The following is a 26,786-nucleotide window of genomic DNA, read 5'->3' as shown; positions in this document are numbered from 1 at the left end:
ATACAGGGTAAAACAGATTTATTTGGAGTTTGGATCCCATTGGGAGTTGGGTGTCTGGGTGCTGGAGACAGGAGCACTTCTTAAGCTGTTTTCAGTTAAGTCTGCAGCTTTGGGGCGCACAGTTCTGACCCTGGGTCTGTGTTGGAGCAGAATGGCGTGTCTGGCTCAACAAGGCAGTGTTCTGGAGGCCCAAACTGGCAGAGAAAACGGGCTCAATGGTAGTCTCAGCACAACAGGTGACAGTCCCAAGGGGGTCTCTGTGACTGAACCTGTCACACTGGGCTCTCAGCTCCACGTAGCTCCCCATCACCGAGAGCCCAACTGCCCCACTGGGCTCTGGGGTCCCCGCCGCCTGGAATGGGAAGCCTCTGGGCAGCAGCCAAGATGGGAACCGGAGCAGTGGGCCTGGGAGCTGGGAGCTGTGTGGGAGCAGCCCGACTGGGTTCAGGGAGCCCAGGAGCCCCACCCACCCCATTGACAGTGCAGCTTTCTTGTCAATTTCATGGCTCCAGCACAGAGCCGTGACATTGACAAGAATGACAACAACAATGGATGTAAGTGTGACACGGTGTCTATATAGACACCGCATCACATTAAATACACCGACATAAGCTCTACGCCTCTTATGGAGGTGGAGTTATAATGTCGGTGTAGTATGGCACTTACATCAGTGGGAGCAAGGCTATAGTGTGTACGCTACCATAATGAGGTCGACTTAAGCTGCCATATCACAATCTAACTTTGTAGTCAAGTATCGGGGGTAGCAGTGTTAGTCTGTATCCACAAAAACAACAAGGAGTCCGGTGGCACACTAAAGACTAACACATTTATTTGGGCATAAACTTTCATGTTTTTTTTTTTTTAACCCACCAAAGCTTATGCCCAAATAAATCTGTTAGTCTTTAAGGTGCCACCAGACTCCTTGTTTTTTTAATTTTGTAGTGCAGACCAAACGTTAGTCTCTTCCATCCTAAAAAATCCCACTCTTGATCCCACATGGACCACCCCACCTCTCTTTTCATCTTGAATTTCATTGAATGTGCTGCCTAAAACTGCCATCTGAAGTTTCTTGAAAGACAATTCCATCCTAGACTCTCCAAACCATCTTCCACCCCTTGTGCTCTAGCTATCAAAGTATTTAACAACTTCTTCCCAGCCAAAACCCAGAACAAGTACTCTATTTGCATCTTTCTTAACCTGTTGGCTGCATCTGATGTCAACCACTATATTGTTCTTTTTAACAATTTGTCATCCCTCTGCTTTAGTTACAGTCCTCTCCTGCCAGCATACATCACTTAAAACTTTAGTGTGTCATTTGGAGATGGTCCTGCTCACTACCCCCTCCACTTTTGTGGGGATCTCATAGGGCTCCATCCCTGGTCTCCTCTTCTTCCTCTACATATTATCTGGGCAACCTAATCCACAAATACAAATTCAACTTTCATGTCTATACTGACTGGTAAATCTAACTCTCCACTCCGGACCTGTCTCTGCCTGTCCCAACTAAAAATCTCAGCCTTTCCGATACCTCCTCATGGATGTCCTGCTGTCAGTTTAAAGTAATCATGACTAAAATATCCGTGTTAGTCTGGATCTGTAAAAGCAGCAAAGAGTCCTGTGGCACTTTATAGACTAACAGACGTATAGGAGCATGAGCTTTCATGGGTGAATACCCACTTCTTCGGATGCATGTCACTTAGATTGTGATCTCTTCAGGGCATGGACTATCTGTTATATGGTTTTACAGTGACTAGCAAAATGGGGCCTTAGCCTCTAGGCACTAGCATAATGGAAAAAAACAATTGTGGCAACAGCAATTATGCAGGACAAAAACAACTGTGGCAACGACCAACAGTTTCAAATGAAAACATCACCTTCTCTCTCAAACCAGTTAGAGGTCAACCTCACATAGATAAACTGCATATATTTTCATTATTTGGGTGCATGTCTCATCTATGTTAATATTAACATTAAACAGATTATTTACAGCTCATCACTACCTCTAGAAACCAAATAGCAGTTCCTGGAGTTTTTCGGATATAGTGTTAGATAAAATATTTGTTCACCAAGTATCTTGCAGGTCAAGAGCCGCAAAGCAGCCCTGTGAGGCTGACGATGGAATTACGGAGGCAAGGATTGCCGCCACCCTGAACTTGAGGGAACTAAATGTCTTCATTCATTGCTTCGAGTCCAGGTGCCATCCCCCTTTTTTTCTGAAAATTTTTGGCCATGTGAATAGAACAGACAGTCTTGAAAAGTAGAACTACGGTGAAGAACACAAATATTTCCTCCAAAATGATTGTTCAACAATTGTTTTAGTCAAAAAGGGCACTTACTTTTTTTTGTTTTTTGTTAAAACCCTGTGCAAATGCTGTCATTTCAGAATGTAAGAACTAACAAGCTATTGTGCAAATTTTCACATGCCTCAGCCACAAATTCTATTTAAAAGGACAGGAAGAGAAGACAACTAGAAAAGATTTTGAGTAGGCTGGCATTTTTACAAAACACTCGCTAATCAGCATAAGTGTTTTCAGAGTGCATCTCTTGCTTTCTACTCATTTTTTATCCCCTCTTCTCACTAAATTCATCCATCCCAACACAAAGGCTAAATAACTAAGCTTTCTATGAGGAACTAAACAAGGGTGAGAGAGCTAAATTCACCCCAGCAACAGGCAGTGAGGCACACCCCAAATGGTTCCTGCTTAGCTAGCCTAAGTGGCATTAGCATGAAGATTACCTTTGTGGGGGTATAGAAGCTCCCCATATGGCTGTTCCAATCTACTATGGAACTTAATTAGGAAGGATAGAGGGCTGTTGTATGGATTTTCCATATTTGGGTGAACTTAAACCTTAAAGAAACATTGGAAAATGGTCAAAATTTAGGACAAATGATCTGTCATGCACCTACTTAAAAAAAAATAAAAATTAAAAAAAATAAACTAACTCTTCACTGAAAATCAGAGAAGCTCTGAGTTGGCCCAGCATGGGCAAATAGTTATCACAACAATATGAATGGCCTATAAGGGGTTTATGAATAGTTTGTACTAACTAGAGAAACAGGAGGCCAGACAAACAAACCAGCAGTTTCTGTAACCACTTAAGTAATTTCTGTGAGATTATATATAAGCAAAGTAATTGACAAGAATCCCTTGAGTAACAAATATTTTTAATAAAATTGTGTACATTTCAAACAGAGCTTCAAGTCAATTAAGACTTACTAACTCTGACTCCTCAAAACGTGTTTCATTATTATGGAAAATCCAACAGGGCAAGTTAAATTAGGGAAAACTACTGTTCCCTAGATTTTAAGTGAGGAGATAGACATTTTTATATAGAATTATCCTACGTTTGATTGGTAGCAAAACTTCAAATGACAGTTTTCAGACCCGGCAAAACAAAACCTGCTGGGGGGGGGGGGGGGGGAAGGACCATGTACAAAAACTATTGTCAGCACAATTAGGAATCCGGATACAACTAGGATAGCAAGACACCACTTTATGCCTCAGCAGCATACACGCAATAGTCAGCACAACAAAAGATTTCTGATTTTTGATATAAAGGGGTCAAAAAATCATCTTTACTTTCCTTGGCAGCACAGTTCAATTGTTTACAAAATTACAAAAGTTCAATTCTTACCTTTTGTAGGCTGGTAGGATTTAGCTGGGTTTTATCTATTATTTTCACAGCAACCTAGGGGAAAAACAGGTATTACTAAACTTGTGAAAAGCTCTGACAAAAATGTGCATGTTAGTAGCTAAGCACACTGCGTATCTAATGTGCATAAACAACTATAAAAGTGCGCATACAATGGGCGCATTTGCCAATCTATCTTCCACTCCATCTAGCAGAATTTTTTAATAAGAATTCAACTGTGCTTTATCACTTTCCATTGCAGCTTCAGTAGCATACAGTCAGTTTTACACTCCTGCCAGCACTGTGGAAAATGTAACATTGCACAGAGAAACAGATGAAATCCCAACAACAAGATATTTTCATTTTCTTTTGGAGGTGCCTGAATTTTTTTCAGGGTGGGGAGAGGGAGAGTGGAGAGGCTGGGAGGGAAGAGGGAAGAGAAAAGGACAGAAAGAATTTTCATTTCTGTACTGAAAATTCTTTTCTGAAAACTTTCTTTTTTGGAGAGGCTGTATAGTTTTAAGTCAGATGTTAGGTTGTTTATTAATTATTATTATTAGTTCCTGAAGGTTTTCAAAAAAGAATTTTCAGTACAGAAATGAAAATTCTATCTTCACACATACAGCAACTGGTTCTATTTTCATTGCATTATATTTTGCAATATTAAACAAGTCTCAACAACCAAGGATGCAGTTGGAAACAATGTTAGGAACATTTATTAGAAGACTACACATGAAGGCAATACAAAATACTTCATTAGCCATACTCAAAAAGCTTACTTCTCTTCCAGTAAGAACATGTCTTGCCAGCTTCACTTTGGCAAAATTTCCTTTTCCTATTGTTTTTAGTAAGCGATAATTTCCAATGTGAGGGTGTTCTTCATTTGTAGATGTAATTGAGTTTCTACACCGGGGGATGTTTTGTCTGCTACTCGATTTGGTGGGTTGGACATGTGGTTCAGCGTATCCATCCACGGAGGTATGCTATAAGAAACAAAACCAAACCACACAGGTTTTAAACAGTTACAAAATACTTTAAGAGTAAAAAATCTGAGTCCCCAGTTTTTAAAAAACTTGATCAGTAACTTTCAACTGTAGCTTAAGCAGATTTGTTGCCATTAGGTGAAGTTTGATTTAGGCATCAAGAAAGAAATTCAGAGGCGCACTAGAGCTGCTTCTACATGTAAGCAAGAGCGATATTTAGACTCCTCAAAAACAATTAAAGCATACACAGTTTTTTCTTCAAATATGAAAGTATGCTATTAAAACATAACAAATTGTGATATAGTGTGCATTTGTTAATCATCAAATCTTTATGTAAGCATCCTTGAGCCCTTAAAATATAAAAGTACTTTCATCTTTAAACAGTCACCCTTATTTTCCTGGAAGTTATGAATAAAAAGTATATGTTTGCAAATTGCAAGAAAGATGGATTTATCATTTGTTTGAAAATGTTTTCAGTAAAACTGTACTTGAGATGAAGGAGAATAAAATCTTAAAAGCCAACTTTGCTCCAAGAATATTTTTACTTTCATAACTTTTACTTCCACACTTTCTCTAGAAAAAAAATTCTGAAGTTATTAGCACCCTAGTTTTAATAAAATGGACTGTTTTCTATCAAAAAAATATTCCCACATCTATTAAGTCCACTGCTAATAAGTCACCAAAACAAAGAAATAAAAAGGCTGTGCTGACCACCAGTAACAGTATCACTGTTCTACTGTGAAAATCAGTAGCGTGATCCTATAGTGTCTCCATATCTCAGCCTTCAAATGGCTACCTCTGCTTCCAGGTGTTGCACATACAACATCACTTGTACATATGACATCACTTCCAGGTGTTGCACATACGACAACACTTCCTCCCACCTTAAAGCACAATAAACTGTCCCTCAAAAAAAAAAAAAAAACATGCAAGCGTTTATATCTGCACAAATTACATCTGGGCTGAGGAGGTCCCAACTTGAAAATATGGTCCCTTATGCCTTTTGTATTCCCTTCTTGTGTTATAAGCCAGAGTGCTAGCAAGCTGAATGCAGTGTTCGAGGTAAGGAACACCATTACATTATTTCTATAGTCTCTGCTCATGTAGTAAGTTTAGCTAAGAATGTGGGCCAATATTCTGTAAAGCAGAGACTGAAGAAGATCTACAGGTGACTAACAGGGGCAAGATCCTTGGATGTATGTGGGACAGATGTGAGACCTTGGAAGCATGGAAACTTCAAATGACAGCTACACTGAGATGCAAAAGACAATATGGTCTGTAGGATTATTCATCAACTTGTGCATCTGTAAATGTTATATGTTTACATGTGTGAGCTAGGGATTGTATTCTAGCTGTATGGGGGAGGATTACTAAACTACCACTCCCACTGATTCGGGCTCAGGAGGGAAACAACTGCAGAGAAGTACCACCTCCTGGGCAGAATTGCATATAATGATTTCAACCAGGTTCAAGATGCCCAACGGACAAAGAAAGGGCTTTTGGTATAAAGAGTCAATGTAAACGGATATGAAATTGTAACCAAAAGGGCAAAACCCTGCTGGAAGGATCTGAAGGACCGGAAACTGCCAGGATCTCCATGTGGAAGGCGGGTTGCACTTGGTAAGTGTAACCAGCATGCAAACTGTTTTATTATGTTTTCTCTGTAACCACTTTGTCCTCAAAATGTACTATGTTTTGTGAAAGCTGGCTGGTCACCAGTAAACAGTGTCAATTGTCCTTCGAGAGAGCACAAGCCGCAGATGCTGGACTAAGGTCAGACCTGCTGGGAGAGTCAAAAAGAACTGAAGGGGGACTCCAAGACTACATCCATCAGTGTAGAGGGAGAGGAATGTGGGTCTCTGCCCTTACCCTGGTAGTGAAGACAAGCCCTAAGTCGACCTAAGTTACACTACATAGCTTAGGTCAACTTACCCCAGTATCTTCAGTGTGCTGCGTCAATGGGAGATGTTCTCCGGTCAACTTCCCTGGAGTACTGGAGTTGACCAGAGACTGCTCTGCTGTCTATTTAGCAGGTCTTCACTAGACATGGATTGCAGCAGCATCGATCTCCTGGGTAGTGAAGACAAGCCCTTAGAGAGGTGACAGCTGGAGGCCTCAGACCTAAATGGGCACTCTTGGGGAGGATAACAGAGGGGGCAGAGGTGCTGTTAATCCCAGAGATGACAAGTCTGAACAAGTGCACTAAGTGAAAGTAGGGAGTTGGTATTACCTCTGTATACTGCATTAGTGATACTACTAGTGGAAACCTGTGTCCAGTTCTGCTGTCCACACTTTAAAAAATCTGAAATGACTAAAAAAAGACCTACAAAAATCATTCAAATTCCAGAAAAGATGCCTTACAATGAGGGACTTTAAGAAGCTCAATCTGTGATTTGATCACAGTCTAAGTCCCTACACAGGGAGAAAGGTATCTCATAGCAGTGGGCTCTTTAATCTAGAAAACAAAAGCATAACAAAAACCAATGTCTGGAAGTTGACAAATTCAAAGTGAAAACAATGTGCACATTTTTAACAGTAAGAGTAATTAACCATGGAGCAATTTACCAAGGAAAGCAGCGGATTATCCATCATGAAGTCTAAATCAAGACTGAATATGTAAGAAACATGCCCTAGCTTCAACCAGAAGTAACTGTACTTGATGCAAAAATTAAAGCAAGATGTTCTAAGGTGTATAATACGCAGGAGCACAAAGCAGATCATAACATTCCCTTCTGGGCTTAAAAATCTATGAAGGGTAAAAGTGCTACATAATTTGGATTATTTAAAATTGCTTTTTGAGTAGTACTTCAAGCCCTTCATTAGTATAAGTAAATTGCAACAAGCCTAATTGTGTGTGCCTCAGTCCCCTTGAAAAAGGAAAAGGACGCTGCCAGGTCAATCATTTAAAAGAAAAATAACTTATGTCACTACCACCACCATAAATTATTAAAAATGATTGAGGGTGTAGCTTTAGAAGTATATCATTTAATTTTTGCACTAACTTGCATAGTAAAAATACACTAATTTATTTTACTTTGTTTATAGTCAATATTACTTTCAAGTTCTCATACGCCAACACAATTCTGTAATGTTTAGGTTGCATATACAAGACAGAAGATGTTCATTTGTCTAATAAAATGATAGCATGTTATTTTTATTTAATTACATGTTTTTAAAGTAAACGTTTCCATTAGACTTGGAAATAGACTCTCACACTAGGCCAAAAACTTCAAAAAGTTTCTTCTAGCACATGCAGGTAAGCAAGTCTTTCTTGATGTTTTTACATACAGTTAAGAAAGAGCCTAGGTAAAAATTATGCACACATCACGAAAAGGCTGCAGAAAAAGGATTTTAAGATTTTTCCTGATTATATTGCAGTTGTACCCAAGTGCTAGATGCTGTACAAGCAAATTTTCAACTTTTCTCGTCTGGAATCATCTCTTACTAACTCAAGACGAGATGCAAGTATAAACAGAGACTGGGGGAGAAAGGGAGAGCAGTGATTTGAATGTATGGTTACACTCTACATTTACCATTTATAACTAGACAGAGTCAGATAAAAGTTTGTTATAGCTGTAACGTATAAACAGCTGTCAGAAATACGAGTGGCCATCCAACTAGACATTACAAGTTAATTTCCATAGGCATAATGGGATAAGTGCACCTTGAGTAGGGATTTAAAGACACCTGCTGGAGTAGTAGATGGACAGACAATACGCAGAGTGGAGATTTCTTCATGGGACATGTCATTTCATCCAGATTTTGCAGGGAAAACAGTTATTAATCTTACATCAGCATCATACAAATGATGTAGGACCACAGTCTAAAACAGACAACACATCACCTTATGCATATTTCCACTGTAGTCCTAATCAGTCTTCATTGAGGAAAAGGGTGCAGTGAATCAAGCTGCACCACCCACTGCAGAATCGCTGTGACAATGGATGCTTCTGCTAAAGAAGCTTGTACCAGGGTGTAATGCCTAGTAAAGATATGCATAGAGCCCCAATGTTGCCACTGTACAGAACTCCAGGAGCTGGAATACCCTGAAAAGAAGTCATTGAGTCAGGCTGGGCTCTGGTCAAGTGGGCCCTCATACTTTGAAGTGAAAGAGTCTCCAAGATCTCACAGCGAAGTATAATGCAACTTGAAATCCATTCAGAAAGTCTGTGAGGAGACTGCTTGATTCCCTTTTCCTCCGTTCACCAATAAAAACTAAGTCACAGAGAACTCCTGAAGGGTCTCATCCTTTTCAGATAGAAAGCTATGGCCTGAGAGACATTCATAGAATGGAGGCTCCTGTCTTCTCTGGTGGCATGAGGTTTTGGGTAGGTGTATGACCTGATTTAGGTGGCATTCAGAGGGAACCGTTGGAATTAATTTGGAGTATAACATCAAAGAAACCTTCTCTGAAAGCCATGTAGGGAGGGTCCAGCAAAAAGGGCCCCGAGTTCAATTAGTCTTCTGGCAAAGGTGACAACAACAGTCAGGAAAGTCACCTTCATAGCCAAATGAAGAAGGAAGCAGGGGGCCAAGAGTTCAAAGGAGGATTCATGAGCACTGACAAAACTAAATTTGAGTCCCAAGTTGGTGTCGGTTTCCGTTCCAAGGAAAAGGTTCTGGTAGGGCCTTTCAGTAACCTTACAGTCTCAGGGTGAGTGAAGACTGAACAGTTCTCTACTGGGTGAAGAAAGGTGCTGGTCACTGCCAAATGCACACACAGTGAACTAAGAAATGGCTTGACTTCTTTAGGGAGAGAAGTTAGTCAAAGATGGTAGGGCTCTCGGAGGTACATGACTATGTTGGCACTACCTAGGAAAATCTCAGAGGTTTTCCTAAATGGAAGAGATTTTTCTAATATTATTGAGGATGGATTTTCCTTTCTCTGAATATGACCTCTCTAAGCTCATCATCCATCCAAATACCATAATGTCAGATGTCAGGGTGCTGAGTTGGGATGTTTGGTCTTGCCTTTGTCCCATGTCAAGAGGTTCAGAAATTGCAGGATTTGTATGCATGGTTGTGCTGACATCTGTAGGAAGCTAGGGAACCAAAACTGCCTTGGCCAGCAGGATAACAGACATGCTGTCCTGCTTGATTTTTCTCAGGACTTAGGGTAAAAGATGGATGGGTGGGAAGGCATACATCATCAGCTCCTGCCACTGAACTAGGACTGCATCCCCATTGGAATCATGACTCCAAGCTGCTCAGAAACAGTAGACTGGCATAATTTGTTGCCTTAGGACACAAAAAAGTCCCACAATGGGAAACCGCTAGAAAATGTTCTACATCACCGAGTTACACAGTTCTCACTTGTGGTCTCTGTCGAAGTGCCTTCTGAGGCTGTCCGACAAGGTATTCATTACTCCTAGGCGGTGCAATGCCAAGAGGGGGAATCTGGTGACAGATGCACCAATTCCAGAGCTTGATAGCTTCTGCACAAAGAGGAGGGAGACTTATCTATGACACAGAGACCCCTTAGCAAAGAGCTCTCCCCTTGGATCGGACAAAATCATTACACCAAATACATATCTTACAGGATATTTATCCATGGGTGAGGTCCTAGAGGACTGGAGAAGAGCAGACATAGTACCGATCTTCAAAAAGGGGAACAAAGAATACCCTGGAAATTATAGATCAGTCAGCCTAACTTCAATTCCTGGAAAGATACTGGAACAAATTATTTAAGAAGCAATTCCTAAGCACCTGGAGGATAATAGGATTCTAAGGAATAGCCAGCACCGATTTGTCATGAACAAATCATGTCACACCAACCCAATTTCTTTCTTCAACAAGATTACCTGATCAGTGGATAGGGAGGAAGCTGTATACATGACACATTTTAGTAAGACTTTTAACAATATCCCACATGACATTCTCCTAAGAAAATTAGCTAAATGCAGTCCAGATGAATTTACTACAAGGCAGGTACAAAACTAGTTGAAAGACAGTACTCAAAGAGTAGTTATCAATAGTTCATTGTCAAACTGCGAGGGTGTATCTACTGAGGTCCTGCAGGGGTCAGTCCTGGGTCCAATATTATTCAGTATCTTCATTAAATGATTTGGATAATGGAATCGAGAGTATACTTATAAAATTTGCAGATGACACCAAGCTGGGATGGGCTGCAAAAACTTTGGAGAACAGGATTAGAATTCAAAAAGGACCGTGACAAATTAGAGAACTGGTCTGAATTCAACAAGATGTATTTCAATAAAGACAAATGCAAAGTACTTCACTTATGAAGGAAAAATCAAAAATGCACAACTACAACGTGAGGAATAATTGGTAGCAGTACTGCTGAAAAGAATGTGGTGGTATTCACAGATTGAATATGAGTCAACAATGTGATGCAGCTGTGAAAATGGCTATATCATTCTGGGGTGTATATGAGTGTTATATGTAAGACAAAGGAGGCAATTGTCATGCTCTACTTGGCACTGTTGAGGCCTCAGCTGTAGTCCTGTGTCCAATTATGGGCACCACACTTCAGGAATGATGTGGACAAATTGGAGAGAGTTCAGAGGAAAAAGCAACAAAAATGAAATATGGTTTAGAAAACCTAATCTATTAGGAAATGTTGGGGGAGGGGGAAACTGGGCATGTTTAGTCTTCAGAAAGAAGACTGAGGCGGGACCTGATAACCGTCTTCAAAGATGTCAAAGGCTGTTCTAAAAAGGACTGTGATCAACTGTTCTCCATGTCCACTGATGGCAGGACAAGTAGTAATGAATTAATCTGCAGCAAAGGACATTTAGGTTTGTTATTTGGAAAAGCCTTCTAAACTATAAGGATAGTTAAGCTCTGGAATAGACTTCCAAGGGAGGTTGTGGAACTCACATTACTGGAAGTTTTACAGAACAGGTTGGTCTGCGATGGTCTAGGTTTACCTGGTCCCCCTCAGCACAGAGGGGTGGACTTGATGACTTCTTGAGGTCCCTTCATTTCTATGATTCTATAAAGGGTATCATGTAAAGTGTCTACAGACAACTTGTAACTTGTCAAGACTCAATCACTGCAAGATGTATGCTTTGGTAACATTTAAGGAACAATATATTTATATAGAAAGTAAAGATTAGTCACCAGGATATTTCAGTAATGGCCCATTGGGGTATGAGGAAGTTGCCACCACACCCCTTCTAGCCAGTGATGCAATGCAAGGCAAAATTGTTTAGCCTTGCACACTAGTAAGACTTAGAACGAAGAACAAGCAGAGGCCACGACAGAGTCGAAGCCACTTAAACATAAAAAGGAAACTTTACAATAAGACAGGGGTTCACCCTGTCTGTGAATAGAAACAAGAGATTGTTTTCAGAATGATCGAGTGTGTGGAAAGACACTGCATCCATTCACTGAGGAAACTCCTTAAGGAGCAGGGCGGGCATTCATGAACCTTTTGATCCTGTCTGCAACCAGCCAGTTCTGCAAAAAACTGAACTTGTGGGAGAAAATCTACTTTATAATATAGTATAGGTAACTATTAATAAGTGTAGACCCACGTTTTATGTTTTTTATATTGTAACTACTTGTTTCCACCACTCTTTCTTATCTCCAGATACATCTTTATTCTTTCTTAATTACTACTTTTATTTTATCATAAGTGCTCACAAGTGCTATGTGGTTTCCAGGAGCGGCAGTTTAAGGTAAAACTGATAAACTGGGTTACACTGCACCTTTGGGTGCAGAGGATCTGGAAATTCTGTGAGTAGCCAGTGTCAGGGGCTAAATATCATAAGAGAGCGATTCAAGTATGATTGGGGTGCACCAACTGGCACACTGAGAGGAGAGTGCCTGCGTGGTTGAAAGGCTGGTGGTGCTAGGGAGCTGCCCAGCTACCACAAGAAAGACTCCCTCTTGCTGATGCAGGGAGCTAACAGGGTGACTCAGAGTTTGGGGGACCCAAGAACCATCACACTTACTCTTCCCTGTTTATGTAATGAAGTGTGGTCATGCTGTCTAACAGGACCAGAACGTTATGCGAACAAATGAAGGTCAGAATTATTTTGCAAGCTTTGTGAACTGCAGTTTGAGGAGGTTGGTGCGTAGCTTGTACTCATGTTAGGACCGTGAGGCTTGATCCACATGATCGTCCAGGTATGCTCCCCAACCCAGTAGGGAGGCATACCTGTGAGGCCAGGGCAGCCCAATATTTCCTCAACTTGCTTCTTCATGGGTGGGTAGGTGGAAGAATGAAGGGAACCACTATACATATGAAGAAGAACAGGAGTACTTGTGGCACCTTAGAGACTGTACTCCTGTTCTTCTTTTTGCGGATACAGACTAACACGGCTGTTACTCTGAAACTATACATATGGGGTCTTTGTTCTTCCACCAGATATATGAAGCCAGGAAACTGGATAGGATCAAGACTCATTTGTCCAGTTTGTTTCAGCTCAGACCATAGGTTGTCCATAACCATGCCTGGAGGCGCCTGAAATTAAGTTTTAAAAAATGTACTGCATGGGTGCAGGAGGCTATGTGGCCTAGAAGGACCAAGTCAAATCGAATTGTCATTTGAGGGCTCATTTTGAAACGGAGGTCCCTCAGAGCATGGAATCTGTCCTCATGTAGATATGTACTACTTGAAATCAAGTTTGTAGTCACTCCAAAAAAGTCTAATTTGCATTGGTACTAAAGTGCACTTTTCTAGGTTCACTTAAGTCCTATGGCTTGAAGGAGGCTGTGAATTATACCATGAGCAGCCAGTCACAGAGGTGAGGAAATACTGGGCTGTCCTGGCAACACAGGTATGTCGCTACCATGGACAGCACCTTTGTGAAAGCTCTGGAGGCCACTGATAGATCAAAGGGAATTACTCTGTATTGATAATGATCTAGGTTCACCATAAAGCACAGGAGTCTCCTGTGGGCTGGATAAATGTCTATATGGGAAACAGGCATCCAATCAAGAGCTACAAACCAGTCACCTTCATTTAAGGGAGGAAATCATAAAGGCCAGGGTGGTCATCCTGAATCTCAAATGCTGTGTGAAGCCATTTAGTTGTCTGAGATCCAAGATGGGTCTTTCAAGACCCCCTTCTTTTTGGGAATGAGGAAATACCTTGAGTAAAAACCCTTCTCCTTTGTTGAGGTGGCATACCATTGGTTTAGAGCATGAGGCGGCACAGGAGCAGACCAACAGATATCACTAGTATAAATTCTCCATTCTCAGGTGCTTGGGGCACATGTGCACCCATATTGGAAGAAACATGACCTGAAGAAGAATCACTGATACCCCGAAATATCAGACTAGCCCAAGCATACTATCTAGATCAGTTAAGATTACAGCTGCCTTGTATCACCAGAATGGCACAAAACAACTCAAGTGTGCTGGTGAATCTGGACTTTAATTTGCAATTGACCTATTAAGTTTAGAGGCCTGAGTTAGTTACTATGACTATAAGAAAGGGAGAGGAGAAAGCAGAGTCTCAACTTATTTGTGCATTAAGGGCTTCCCTTCACTCCTACTTCAATTCTATTGACAATGCTGCCTCAGTACATATGTAACAGAAGCTGTTATACCATGCGGAGCCTTTCAAGCACTGATGCCAAAGCCAGCATGCAGCCACTTAATCTGTAATTAGCAGTGACAGTTGAGCCAAGTAATTTACCAATGAGAATTTGACATGTGTCTAGTCTCCGGTACACTATTGAATCATTACAACCAACAGATGTGATGCATGCAAATTAGCTGTAAAGAGAAGTTGGTGATTGGTTGATTTATTTCTGATGTCACAGTAATTGTGATTTACTGCTTGTGATTTACTGAGCTGTTAATCTGAGCCTTGAAAATCTAATCATAATTAAATGTAAGAATTATTAATAACTGATTAATTGTAATCTACCCCTTACTTCAATTATAGCCTGCGCATAAGATTTCAATATAAACTATATGTAAAGTTTAAAGAGTCTGTTATTCCATTAAGACAATTCAGAACAAGGAAAAGTTCTACGTTTCTTAAAGGAAATAATTTTTAATTAATTTTAACTCAAATTAACTGGTTTAATTGTGAATTCTTAGAAAATTTATTCCGTATTCAAAGAGTAAGTGCTGTAAGTTTTAGGATGATAAACTGTATAGTTCCATAAAATAAAGAGGTTGAAATGTTGCTTTAAATTCAGAAAGGTTGAGTTCTGTTATAGAGTCGCAACTAGTGCCTCCATAACAAAGAAAACAGCAATTGACACTGTTCTATGCAGGGGACCTAAATTCTGGAATTTGCTTTTAGCCCTGATACACCAGAGCCCATATTTGTTAACCTTCCATGAACACTGCAAAGACTGCCTTTTCTTATGCATTCAGAGAGAGAGAGAGCTTCCTAGGAAGAGAGGCTGAAGAAGAACAAAAACATTGGCAGGTGGGAAGAGGAGAAGAATTCTGCTTAGTTTTTTTTTATTATTAATTATTATTATTATTATTAGAATGTACAAATTATTAACCAACCTATTGGAAATATTGATGAACGAACATTTTGTATTGAAGAGTTTGGGTTTATAATTGGGTATTTACAATTTTAGACGGTGTGTAGTCTACTGGATATGTGCCAGAGTTTTTCAAATATTAAACTGGGTTGATATGGCACGTGGGATAAAGAGGATGACTATACTCATACAATGATCCTCCTGATTTGCTGAAACAAGTCACACATTTGGGAAGGTTTCTCAAGCTGAATGGTTACAATCCCCCCTACACCAGCCACAAACCGCCACCTTCATGCTACACAAAGCATTGGTCACCTTGAAGGTGTGTCCTGATCCCAACCTTTTTTCGAGGCAAGAGCGAGTCACAAGCAACTGGTACTTCTAACTAAAACATTCACCGACTTATTCAGTGGAGGAATTTCCTTCTTCAGAACACAGAACAATGTGACCAACCTTGAAGAAACGTACACTAGATGCATGGAATCTAGCCAGTTACTGCTCAGTTTCAAACTGTTCATTTCTGACCTAGCTTATAGAAGCTAGCCAAAGGATACCTACAAGCTCATTTAGTCAAAGCCAGTAATCCTAGATTCAGCACAATTTGGTTTTAAGCCAAAACATGTAATGGAAACAGCATTAGTAGTCCTATTGGATCATCACCCCGCTGTTCTTTGATGGAAGAGACATCCATTATCACTCCGCTGGTCCTCTCTACAGCATTTGACAGTCTATCATGAGATACAGTGTCTTGCTTGAGGGAAGTAATGATTTAAAATTGTCTGAGTCCTTGCTGAAGGTACACAGAGAGGGGTAATGGAAAACTGTACCTCTGCCACCAATCCCCTCTTGAATCCACTAGGAGAACCAGTGAGATATGGACTTAAGTGCCAACAGTATGTAACGACATACAGCACCACATATGAGAATACTGTGATGCTGGCAGACCATGTGCCAGCTCATGACAAGGTCCCCCATGTCTCAGCTGGACACGGAGACACATAGCTGGGTTAATATTGATAAAATAGGTATGACAATTATAAGAAAGTGTTTGGTGTTTAGACTATTGAATTCTTGGGAGTTGCTGCATGCATTAATCTTAATTGTAATATCTATGTTCCATATTACAATATAATATTGGAGCAGTTATTATTGTGAGCCTGTGTGAGAAAATGAATTGCCATTCTGGAGAAGGATGTTAATTAGTGCAAAGAGCTCCCAAAGAGAAGACCCACTGATATCAGACAAGCTACGTGCCAATCATACAGCTGGACACTCCCTACATCTGGACTGAGGAACTGTCAACAACTGTCAACAAAAAGACTTATTGTTGTTCTGCTCTCCTCCCCATGAAGCTGAGTCATGCAAGTGGACTTCTCCTACCAGCTGAGTTTGCAGATCAGAGCACACGGCAGGAGGGGGATAAAAATCCCAAACAAAAGGAACTAGCTATCTCTATGCTGCCTGGACTCTAGGAGAGCAAGGTGTTTCTAGGCATAAACAAGAGATCCTCAGCTCCTTAGCCTGGGTAGCCCTAAAGGACAAACAGAGCTTGCTGATTATATCATTTTTTGAAACCAAAGACTAACTCATTCATGTGTCTATGTTTGCTTGCTTTAATCTGATAAATAAATTTCTAATTTCCTTTTCCTTTTTAAGGAATCTTCATATAGTTTACTATAGTATTGGTTACAAGTGTTGTTTTTGGTGTGAAACCTAAAGTGCAACTGACCTGGGCTAAGTGACTGGTCCTTTGCTGAATACTGCTGGGATTCTTGGTGTAAGGGCCCATCTATTACAGAGATACACTCGCCAGGATAGCAAGACAGAATGGAGTACCCAAAGGAACCGTCTATGACTGTGTTAAGGGTGTTAAAGTGCCTGAGGAGTTTGCACTTGGTGTTTGTGCTCTGTTTGGAGGGAGAGGGGGGAGAAGGGAGGGGGATTTGGTTTTTAAACAGTCTGCCCTGAGGTTCACACACACAGTCTTGAGTCATCGTTGAGTGCATTACAAATACCACTATCACCAAGCTTCCCCAAAGGCTTGGACGAAATCAGCTCACGGATGTAGAGTAATTGGTTGAACCTGAACCCAGGCAAGAGGGAGGTTATGCTAGCCAGTGGAGGAAAACACTTGGACACTAAGCAGTCACACTGAAATCTCCTTCCACCCATAACTGATCATACCGATTTATAGTTTAGAATTGCTCCTGGAATATTCGCTAGTGATAAGCTGTCACATAGCAATGTCTGCAAACAATGTCACAATACCCAATCCTGACAACTCCGGGCCTGAGTTATACATGCCTTTTTGACACTTCTTGGCTGGACTACAGCAATATTATCTACCTGTGCATGAAGTCATCAGGTTCCACCAATTCCAACTAGCACAGAACACGGCTGCACACCCCCTCAGCAACATGGACTACCGTGAGCGCATTGAGCCTATCCTCCATTCACTATGCTGGCTTTCAGTATAATATTATTTAAAAATTCTTCGTCATAGTCCTTATCTTCAAAATACTCAATAGTCTGAAAGATGCCGCTCAGAGGCTACATCTACACCACACTTCTTGTGGCAGTGTGCAAAATCTGTGTAGCTACACACTGCAGTGTCCACATGGCAGTGAATAGTTACGCATGTCAGTGAAAGACTCTGGCAGAGGGGAGGGGAGGGCAGCAGGGAAAGGCTCCAGCAGAGCTGGACAGTAGGAAACGACTTAGCAGTGTAGACAGGGGAGGTGCTGCTTGGGTGTGTAGAGAGATGTATAGGTAGTGCCCTACCAAATTCAGGGCTGTGAAAAACATGTTACAGGCAGGGAAATAAGCCCTTCCTCGTGAAATCTGATCTCCCCCTTGCTGCTGGGAATGCCCCAGCCAGGGGGCTCCTAGCTGCAAGTCCCCGCTTGGCTGTGAAGGGAAAGGACTTGTCCTTCCCCTGCATAGCCGTTCCTCCTCTCAGGGGGAGATCAGACCCACCCGAGTGCCCCTGCTGCAGGAAGCACTGGGAGGCTCCTGCAGCTGAAGGAGACTTGTGGAGGTGGGTCCAATCTCCCCGTGCTCTTGGAAGTGCCCCAGCCGGGGGCTCCTAGCTGCAAGACCCTGCTGGGCTGGGGAGGGACAGGACTTATCCTGCCCTTGCATGGCAGCTCCTGGCGGAGATGAGACCCACTTTGGATACCTTTTGGGTTGGGACCCCCACCGTTACAATACCATGAAATTTCAGATGTAAACAGCTGAAAACATGAAACTGACCAATTTAAAAACCCACTGGCCGTGACACTGATAAAAATGGACCATGAATTTGGTAGGGCCCTATTTATAGGGTACATTCCCACAGGGTCCAGGCCTGTCCTTACTCACCATCTACTACACTTTATTTATGCCGATGCTAGGGAGGCCTGTGATGTATATACTCTATCTGCCACCAAGAGAGGCATGCAACATAGCTGTACATGGAGAAAGAATGAACCCACATGCAACAGAAATTAAATCATGTAGCTTTATGCACTTCTGGGAAGCACTCTGATAACAGTGAAGGGGATAGTACAAGCTGAACAGAATTTAAACTATTGAAATCAATCATAATATTACAGAAAGGCTAAGAAGATACGAAAACATAAGAATAGGTGAACGTGTATATAACCATTCCTAATTTCTCTGCTTTGATGTGACTAAAACATTGCAAATTTGTTAATTTAGCTTTGGTCTTCCTTTCATCTTTAAACCTTATCTTGTGACAGTTAATTAAGAAATTTGACTGTGCAGTACATATATTTGCATAGCTTGCACAAAGCACTACCTTGAAATGCTAATAGGTTCCGTTTGTCTGATGGGCTATATGGACAATAGTTAATGTGGTGCACTTACGGCTATTAGGATGTGTTATGTAAACTATGCCTTGAGCCAAAAAAGCGGGTTTTGAACAAAACATTCTACGAGGATATCTATAATTTATGGATATTTAAAGATGAAACATTTCTGATAAACCACGTACTTCTCCCTGAACACATTTCAGGAAACATAGAAATTATTTTGCCTACTGCTTATTTCTTTCATATATTGTATTTTCAAATAGAGTTGACTTTATTTTCCAGTTCCTTCAGCAAGAAAAGAATGGGTTAAAAGATCAAGAAAAAATTCCATCTGTTATTCTGGGGTTTCATTCCATAAATTGTACTAAGGTGTTACTAATGAACTCTATTACCCTTTGTCAACAGCTACAATGAAAGAGATTTAATTGAGTATTACGGTCTCTTATCCAACCAATGTCAGTATTCATATTTATATATAACTTGACACAAAATAAGCAGCAAAGCAGATTTAGTATTAGGTGTTTTATAACAAGAGAAAGAAAATGGGTTATATTTGTCATAAAGGATTGTGGTTTGTTTTTATCATCAATGGTAGCATCCTGGGTGTCTTGTTCTTTGTTCTCCTATTTTAGTATATTTTATATAACCGTTTCTTTGGCGCTAGTGAAGTTACTGATTTCAGAGTGGTAGCCGTGTTAGTCTGTATCAGCAAAAAGAACGAAGAGTACTTGTGGCACCTTAGAGACTAAACACATTTATTTGAGCATAAGCTTTCGTGAGCTAAAACCCACTTCATCGGATGCATGCAGTGGAAAATACAGTAGGAAGATATATACACACACAAAGACGACATGAAAAAATGGGCGTTGCCATACCAACTCTAACGAGACAAATCAATTAAGGTGGGCTATTATCAGCAGGAGGGAAAACACACTTTTGTAGTGATAATCAGGATGGCCCATTTCCAACTGTCAACTGTTTTTCTTCTCCTGCTGATAATTACTGTCAGCCATACAAGCAAAGATTTTTCTTTCACCAAGATAAAAATAAAACTGAAGCTAGCAGAGTCAAAGTTTAGAAGGGTCTTCATGATGCTCAGTCTAGAGATCAACAGCTGTGCCAATGCAACTCCATGAATCATCCACCTGGAGATGTATGGCGCTCAAAGCCATCATGTGCTTCAAATGTCAGTACTCCTCCATGTCACCAAACGCAAACCCCAGTCCTTTCTTACTACTTGTATACTGTAGAATACTGTACCATTTACACAGGGCCACATCAGACTTCAGTGAAAGCAAAGCAATGGTCGTTTCCCTCCCCCCCCCATTTTTCACATTCACACTTACGCTTTTATTTGTAGGACTTTTTAATACAGTACTTTTGAGACTGATATTTTAAAAATGTCTGGTGCATGATTCTTTTCATAAGTCTTTGGCTACAACTAACTGTATATGGGAAACAGAATCTCAACACTATTAAAGACTCAATAAATATTAATTTAATTAGTTTCCTTATTCATAACAACCAACTCACTCAACTAAGTTTGATCGAAATGCTGAACTCAGTCCTCAAAAGCAGCAAAAGGACTAGCACATCTTAAATATGACACCACACTGACTGGGTCTAGGGTATTCTCAAATACTGAAGATTTTCATTTCTAGTTTGACTACAGACTTAGGATTGTTCAAGTAACTGTTTTCTAGAAGTCAGTCAGTCATATAGGTAACAAGCCTTATGTTGACAACAGATTTACATAATATGTAAGCGCTTCAAGCTCCATCAAAAGATCATGACTTGAATTATCACAGCAACAAAAATTATTCTGAAAACAGCAAATCTGATGCATGACTGAAAATACAAGAAGGGACTACATCATTAACTGATGTTTAAGCATTTAAAAAGCATAATTTATTAACTACAGAAGGCTGAAGGAAAATTTAAATATTGAGTCCATATATACTGGCAAGCTGGAGATTAACAAATAACCCTTCTACCTAATCCCTTTTGTACAGCCTTCTTTCCCTTTCATGACGGGTATGAGATTTTATTATACATGATGTTTCTGAAGAAAAACCACACACATTTCTGCTTCTAGATACAGTACAATTCATTTCTTATATATTGAATAATTGTATTGTATAATAATTATTCCCCAGAAGAATACATATATGTTGTAGATTAGTTTTTATCCTGCACTTGTTAATATGGTATCTAAGATCCTCAAATTTCTAACATTTTTCATACTTTTCACAGGACAAATGCCCAGCACTTCCAGATCCCTGCAATTATCAGAATTGCTTTTCTAATCACAAGCTATTCAAGACAAGACATGTTTACAACTCTGTCCCAAGCACTCTGAGACAGAAGGCTGAATGTATCTTATATACATCAATTATATTATAATATCAGGTCACCTGAACTGCATTAAAGCATTTATACATTTGAAACACAAAAACAAAAAAGTTATTTAGGACTGTGATTTTCATTTAAAATATTAACTTAATAAAAGAATGAGAGCCTTTTAATTTACATTTTAAGTGGTGCTCAATTTCTTTTATTTTGACTGAATGTGATAACACATGACCGTGCCGTTCCACACCCTGACTTTCCATTGATTCAAAAGGAATTGACACACAGACTAAAGGATCGGTGCCTACAAGATTTTGGCTTTGCAACATCAGTAACCACATGACAGAAACCCAGTATGGATTAGTCCTGTTAAAAACCAGTGTGTCTCTTTCTTAGAGCTGGAAAAAAAGAATAAACTGCTCTTACTACAGCATCACTGAAACATTTAAAAAATCCTTCCCCTGAAGAGTTGTGGGTGGGTTGGTTGGTTGGTATTTTTTGTTTGTTTGTTTGTTTGTTTTTTAAATACTCCATACCAACAATTGGTCATCTCTTCTCTGTCAGTTAGCAATTTAACCCAGTGAGTTTTGTCTGAATTAGTTTAATTCAAGAGAACTTTAAACATGTAGATACAGAGTACCAAGTTGACCACTGAGATGAACACAGTAAGAATACCTGAGATGCTGAGTTCTTGCAAACATGATTTGCAATTGCTATGCAATCAAAATTTGCAAAGAGAAATATTAAAAAGAATTAAAAATAAATTCATCTTAAACCAAAAATCTGTGTTAAGAACAAGCTGAACCAAACAAAAGTAGGGAAGGCTGAAGCTCAGGGAAAACATACCACACAAAGGAAATCAGCAGTAATTATTACTACCATAGATAGCTACAGAAAAATAAATTGACTCAAACTGCATTTAAAAAAAAATTAAAGCGTTTCCAAAAATTCATTGCTAAGATTCAGGCAGACGAAGAGTCCCTGAGAGCTGACACTGGAAAGCCAATTCCAACAGGAGAAACAGCCTGATTATGTCATCATGACAGGCAGATCAGAGGGCTAGCAGACATATGAAACAGCTGGCATTTCCTACACTTTTTAGAAAAGTTCACTATCTTTGTGCATGTATGTGTGCATGTATATTTTATCCTCAGTATGCAGTACATTTCTTTTCATGTCTAGTACTACCAGAATGTTGATTGCCTCCAAAATCTGCGCCCCCTCTAGTTCTGTAAGCCAGTGACAAGCAGCATGTTTGGGACTAGAAACAAGCAGCTGCCACCCTCACCTCCTCTCAACTGGAGAAATACTTCCTCTGGGTTTTAGAGATAGACAACGACACAACCAAACCTTGATCAAAAGCTCACCTTGCCACAGTATACACATCCTGACAATACATCTGGGTTTTCCCAGACTTCTTCCAAGGTGTCTGCCTCCTGCATCTGCCCATGACAGCTCTCCACCACCCTCAAATCTCTTCCCTCACAAACGCTGACCTTCTGTGGCTTCACCCCAATTTACACTACTCAACTACTTGCTTCTTCAGCTGGGTTGCAAATAAAAGGCCTTCAAAATAGTCAAGCAACATCCCAATATAACTTTCATGAAAATTGAACTACCTGAGCTCGTGATGGCAGAGCTCCTTGCCTCTCATTTTGTAAGTAGCTATTATTTAAAAATTAGCTTAGTTCTGAATGAAACCAACATTGCAGGATGGGAAGTGGTGTGATGGTTCCATTACTGGAGGTGGAAAAGGATTCTGGACAGCTCACTTCTCCTCTGGTCTGATGAAAAGGTGGAGGATGGGAGGGACAAAAAGGAATTAAGAAATAGCCTTTGCAAACTACTGAAAAGATCCATACACCTGACATAATCCTGAACCAGGAGTGCAAAACTCAGAAATTTTAATTCTTGACTTCAACGAGGGAGGGAGAAAAAGTCAGAACTTTACCTTTACTGTAAGATAAGACAAAGTTTGTATTTTAAAAAGGACTGCTGTTATAACTTGACTGGAGACCACCATATGGAAAAGCTAGGCTTGCCCCTATGGAATAAAGATGGCAATGAAGAAGACGATTTACTCACAGAATGAGTGCCTTGCTGGTGAAAGGACTTCATTCAGGAACCTGAGTCTGCATGGGGATATTCTTTATCTCCAAAACCTTAAGATTAGAATGGACAGGATAAGGAGCATGAGGAGTTTTGCTTATGTGTAGGGCCCTACCAAATTCATGGTCCATGTTGGTCAATTTCACAGTCATAGGATTTTAAAAATGGTCAATTTCACGATTTCAGCTATTTACATCTGAAATTTCACAGTGTTATAACTATGGGGGTCCTGACCCAAATGAGGGTTGTGTATGGGGGGGGAGGGCAGTGTCAGAAGGCTATTGTAGGAGGTTGCGGTATTGCCACCCTTATTTCTGCACTGCTGCGGACAACGGCACTGCCTTCAGAGCTGGGCAGCCAGAGAGTAGCGGGCAGCACAGACGTGAAGATTAGATGGTATGGGGGAGGGGGGGAGAGTCATCACTTTTTGGGAGGAAAGGGCCAGCCTTACAGGTGGGCGACCACCCAGGGCCATGTGGTTAGGAAGGCACTTTGGTTCCCCCACACACATACACAGCCAGCCCAAGGCTCCTTTTACCCCCGAGTGCTGGGCCCGGAGCCAGAGAGGGGCAGGGCTGAGGGCCAAGGGCGCAGTAACCTTTGTAGAAGGGGAGAGGAGGGGGGAACCACTGGTTCCAGAACCAGGGGTTCTAGGGGCCATGCCCCCCACCTTTTTAACATGGGCATAGTTTGGGAATGGGGCAGTGTTGATACCCCCCCCCCCAAACTGCAAGTCTCCGCAGCTACTCCCTGTGCACTGACCCCTCTCCCCATGCTGGGAAGGAATGGGGGCAGGAAGTAGGCAGGGGTGTGGCGCTTCCTGCAGCCGGAGGAGGTTCTCAGAGGTGGGAATGACCCAGCCCCGGGAGTGGCCCCTCCCCAACCCTCCCAGGAGGAGCAGCTGGAGCTGGGCGCATAGTAGGAGACGACTAAGAATCCATTCCCTCTTCCTTTTGAATCTATGAAGTGGAACTTTCTTTTTGCATGCCAGAGACCCAAACAAAACAACACAGATGACAATGGACCCTGTTCTTAGACCACTTTTTGAGGAATCCAGAGGCAAAGGGAGCAAACAGCAAAACCTCAACCACCAGACTCTTGCTCCCTTCCTGTAAGAAGACAGGAAACAAGTCAGGAGGACCAGGTTCCAAAATTCTACCTTATCCCAATTGGCTCCCTGGCTGAATGACCAAAGGAGAAGGAACATGCAATGTATGTACAGGAAGAAGCTACATCTCAGAAATGTATTACGTGAATAGACAATTGTCTTAGCCATTAGCAATAGCCCTGCACAAAGGATAATTCAGTTATTCAACAGGCAAACTGGAAAGTTTGCTGAAAGTCTTTTCAAGACGAAGGGATGAATCCCCATTTAAGTTTGCATATATTACTGTGCATCAAGATTTGATTACACTCTGAAATAGTCAACATATGAAAAAACACTGTGCAAAACTGAAACTTATTAAATGAGACTAAATAGAGTAAGAGGCCTACATAGTGTATACCTACTTTTAACTCAAAGATGCACTTTAATTATTAAGAAATAGTATATTTCTTAGCAGGTCAAATATTTCAATTGATAAACATTATATAACGGAACAACAGTAGAGTTAACTGAAGAAATATCCTCTAGCAACAACCTGCAGAGGACAGTGTTCCCTTTACTGGAGACAAACTAAAGGCCAAGAACTGGTTAGTCTCATATGTCAGGACAGGCCTTTAGTATTTTGTCTCTAACTTCTCATTGGGAAAAACTATAATGCAAACATCTGGATTGGTATAGATCTATTTGCACAATCAGGTCTTTTAATTCTAACACCGAATTAGTGTAAGATGTATGTGTCATGGAGAAAAGAATCAATAAAAAAACAGCAGTATTCCCTCATTTAAGAGTTTTTCCTGTCCTTTTGACATATACATAAAGTTATTATAAATTAAATTCAAAAATCATTACAAGGCACTGAATGTTAAAATTAAGTCATTTTGATCTAATTTCTCATTTTAGTGCCCAAAATAAAATGAAGTTATTTAAGACAAAATTAAACTGTCTCCATTATTTTCAAAACTCAATTTGTATCAAACCTTCAATAGCATCTACAGTACTTTGATGGGTTAAGGTATCCTGACCCAATTAAAAAACAAACAAACAAACACACACACCACGTATTTCATAATCATAACCATTGTGAAGCTGCATGACATGCAAGGCTTGTGGGCTAAAACTTGTCTCTAACACTGCCCCATGTACGACTATGAGGAAACCCCAACACTGACACTATTCCACCACAATGGCCCATTGCAGCAGAACAATCAAAAGGATTTAAAAGCATTTTACTTGTGCTAAAAGTTATAACGATCAACTTTTATAAATTATCCAAACTTCCCATAAATTTCAGTGTCTAAGTATAAGTGAAATACTATGAATTTAAAAGAAACAAGACAGCTGAGAAACATAATTAGGACTTAAGAACATAATAAAGCAAAGACTTAAAACAGATCATTTGCCATAGCAATGAACAACTCTAAATCCTAGAACTCTTTATTTTGTTGTGGATGAGAGAATAGGAGAATAAAAATCACACTTAAAATTTCCTAATTTGGTAAAACCTATGACACAGAAGTTTTCAGTGTATAAACTCCAACTGCTATTGCCAATTCCCATCGCAATAATACAGGACAAAATGTTTTTGCTGCATTCTTTATTTATAGAAGTTGTTCCGCATATTAAAGGGGGGGGAGAGGAGTATTAAATGGGATCTCCCATTCACCAACAGTAAAATACCAAAATTATGGGAGAATTATATCATCTGAAGAAAACACGTATATTTGTATTCATTTTTGTATTAAAGGTCACTGTTTGTATATTGAGTAACTGCTAACTAAAATCAAAATAGGCAGAGAGCAGGAACAGAAGCAGTCAGCAGGAGATCTCATCAAGGTTTTAAAAACTGTGTGAGGTTCCCTTGTTTCTTGCTTAAAGACTTAGTACTTATTATATTTTATTTCTCTCTCCAACTAGGACCCACAGCAAAAACTTTAGTCTTAAAGTTATCCCTGACTTTGCAGGATTAAAATTGGTCTTTAACCAAAGCACAAAAACTGTTTATATTTCATGAGATAAACGAGTGCTTTGGCTGACTATTTTATCTAGCATACTTTTATCTAATACTAATTTATTTTTGCTGTCCCTGTTAGACTACTCTTGAAAGGCTTCAAAGTGCATAAAAACATTTCGTATGTCAAGATGAACAAGTACCATAAAACATCAGTTTATACTGTCAAATGCTAGTACTGACCTACAGTAATTCATAGCTATAAACCATGATTTTCTGGGGTTACACAATACGCATGATTGAGCAAGTTTCTTGTAGCTCTAGCTCCAATTCTCCCTCCCACATAATCTGTTTTTGCTTGGCATTAGAGTGCACAATTTGCTCTCTTTAAACCTTTTGCTGGTGAAGTAACTGGTCAGTGCCCAA

At 40.3% G+C, this 26,786-nt stretch overlaps 1 protein-coding gene across 1 annotated transcript in view; it reads right to left on the bottom strand.

The window, feature by feature from the left end:
• The window catches only part of MARK1 (microtubule affinity regulating kinase 1), a 90,982-nt gene that overhangs the window by 38,074 nt on the left and 26,122 nt on the right, over window positions 1-26,786 (bottom strand). Inside the window, exons 2-3 of the mRNA XM_034764619.1 lie at window positions 4,413-4,616; window positions 3,637-3,690 (exon numbers count right to left, since the gene is read on the bottom strand). Of these exons, the coding sequence (XP_034620510.1) occupies window positions 3,637-3,690; window positions 4,413-4,616 (258 nt within the window). The remainder of the gene's footprint in view (window positions 1-3,636; window positions 3,691-4,412; window positions 4,617-26,786) is intronic.

Source organism: Trachemys scripta, chromosome 3 (assembly GCF_013100865.1).
Source record: "Trachemys scripta elegans isolate TJP31775 chromosome 3, CAS_Tse_1.0, whole genome shotgun sequence".
NCBI classification, from domain to species: Eukaryota; Metazoa; Chordata; order Testudines; family Emydidae; genus Trachemys; species Trachemys scripta.
The sequence above is the reverse complement of the archived record's forward strand: the minus strand, read 5'-3'. Positions and strand labels throughout refer to the sequence as shown.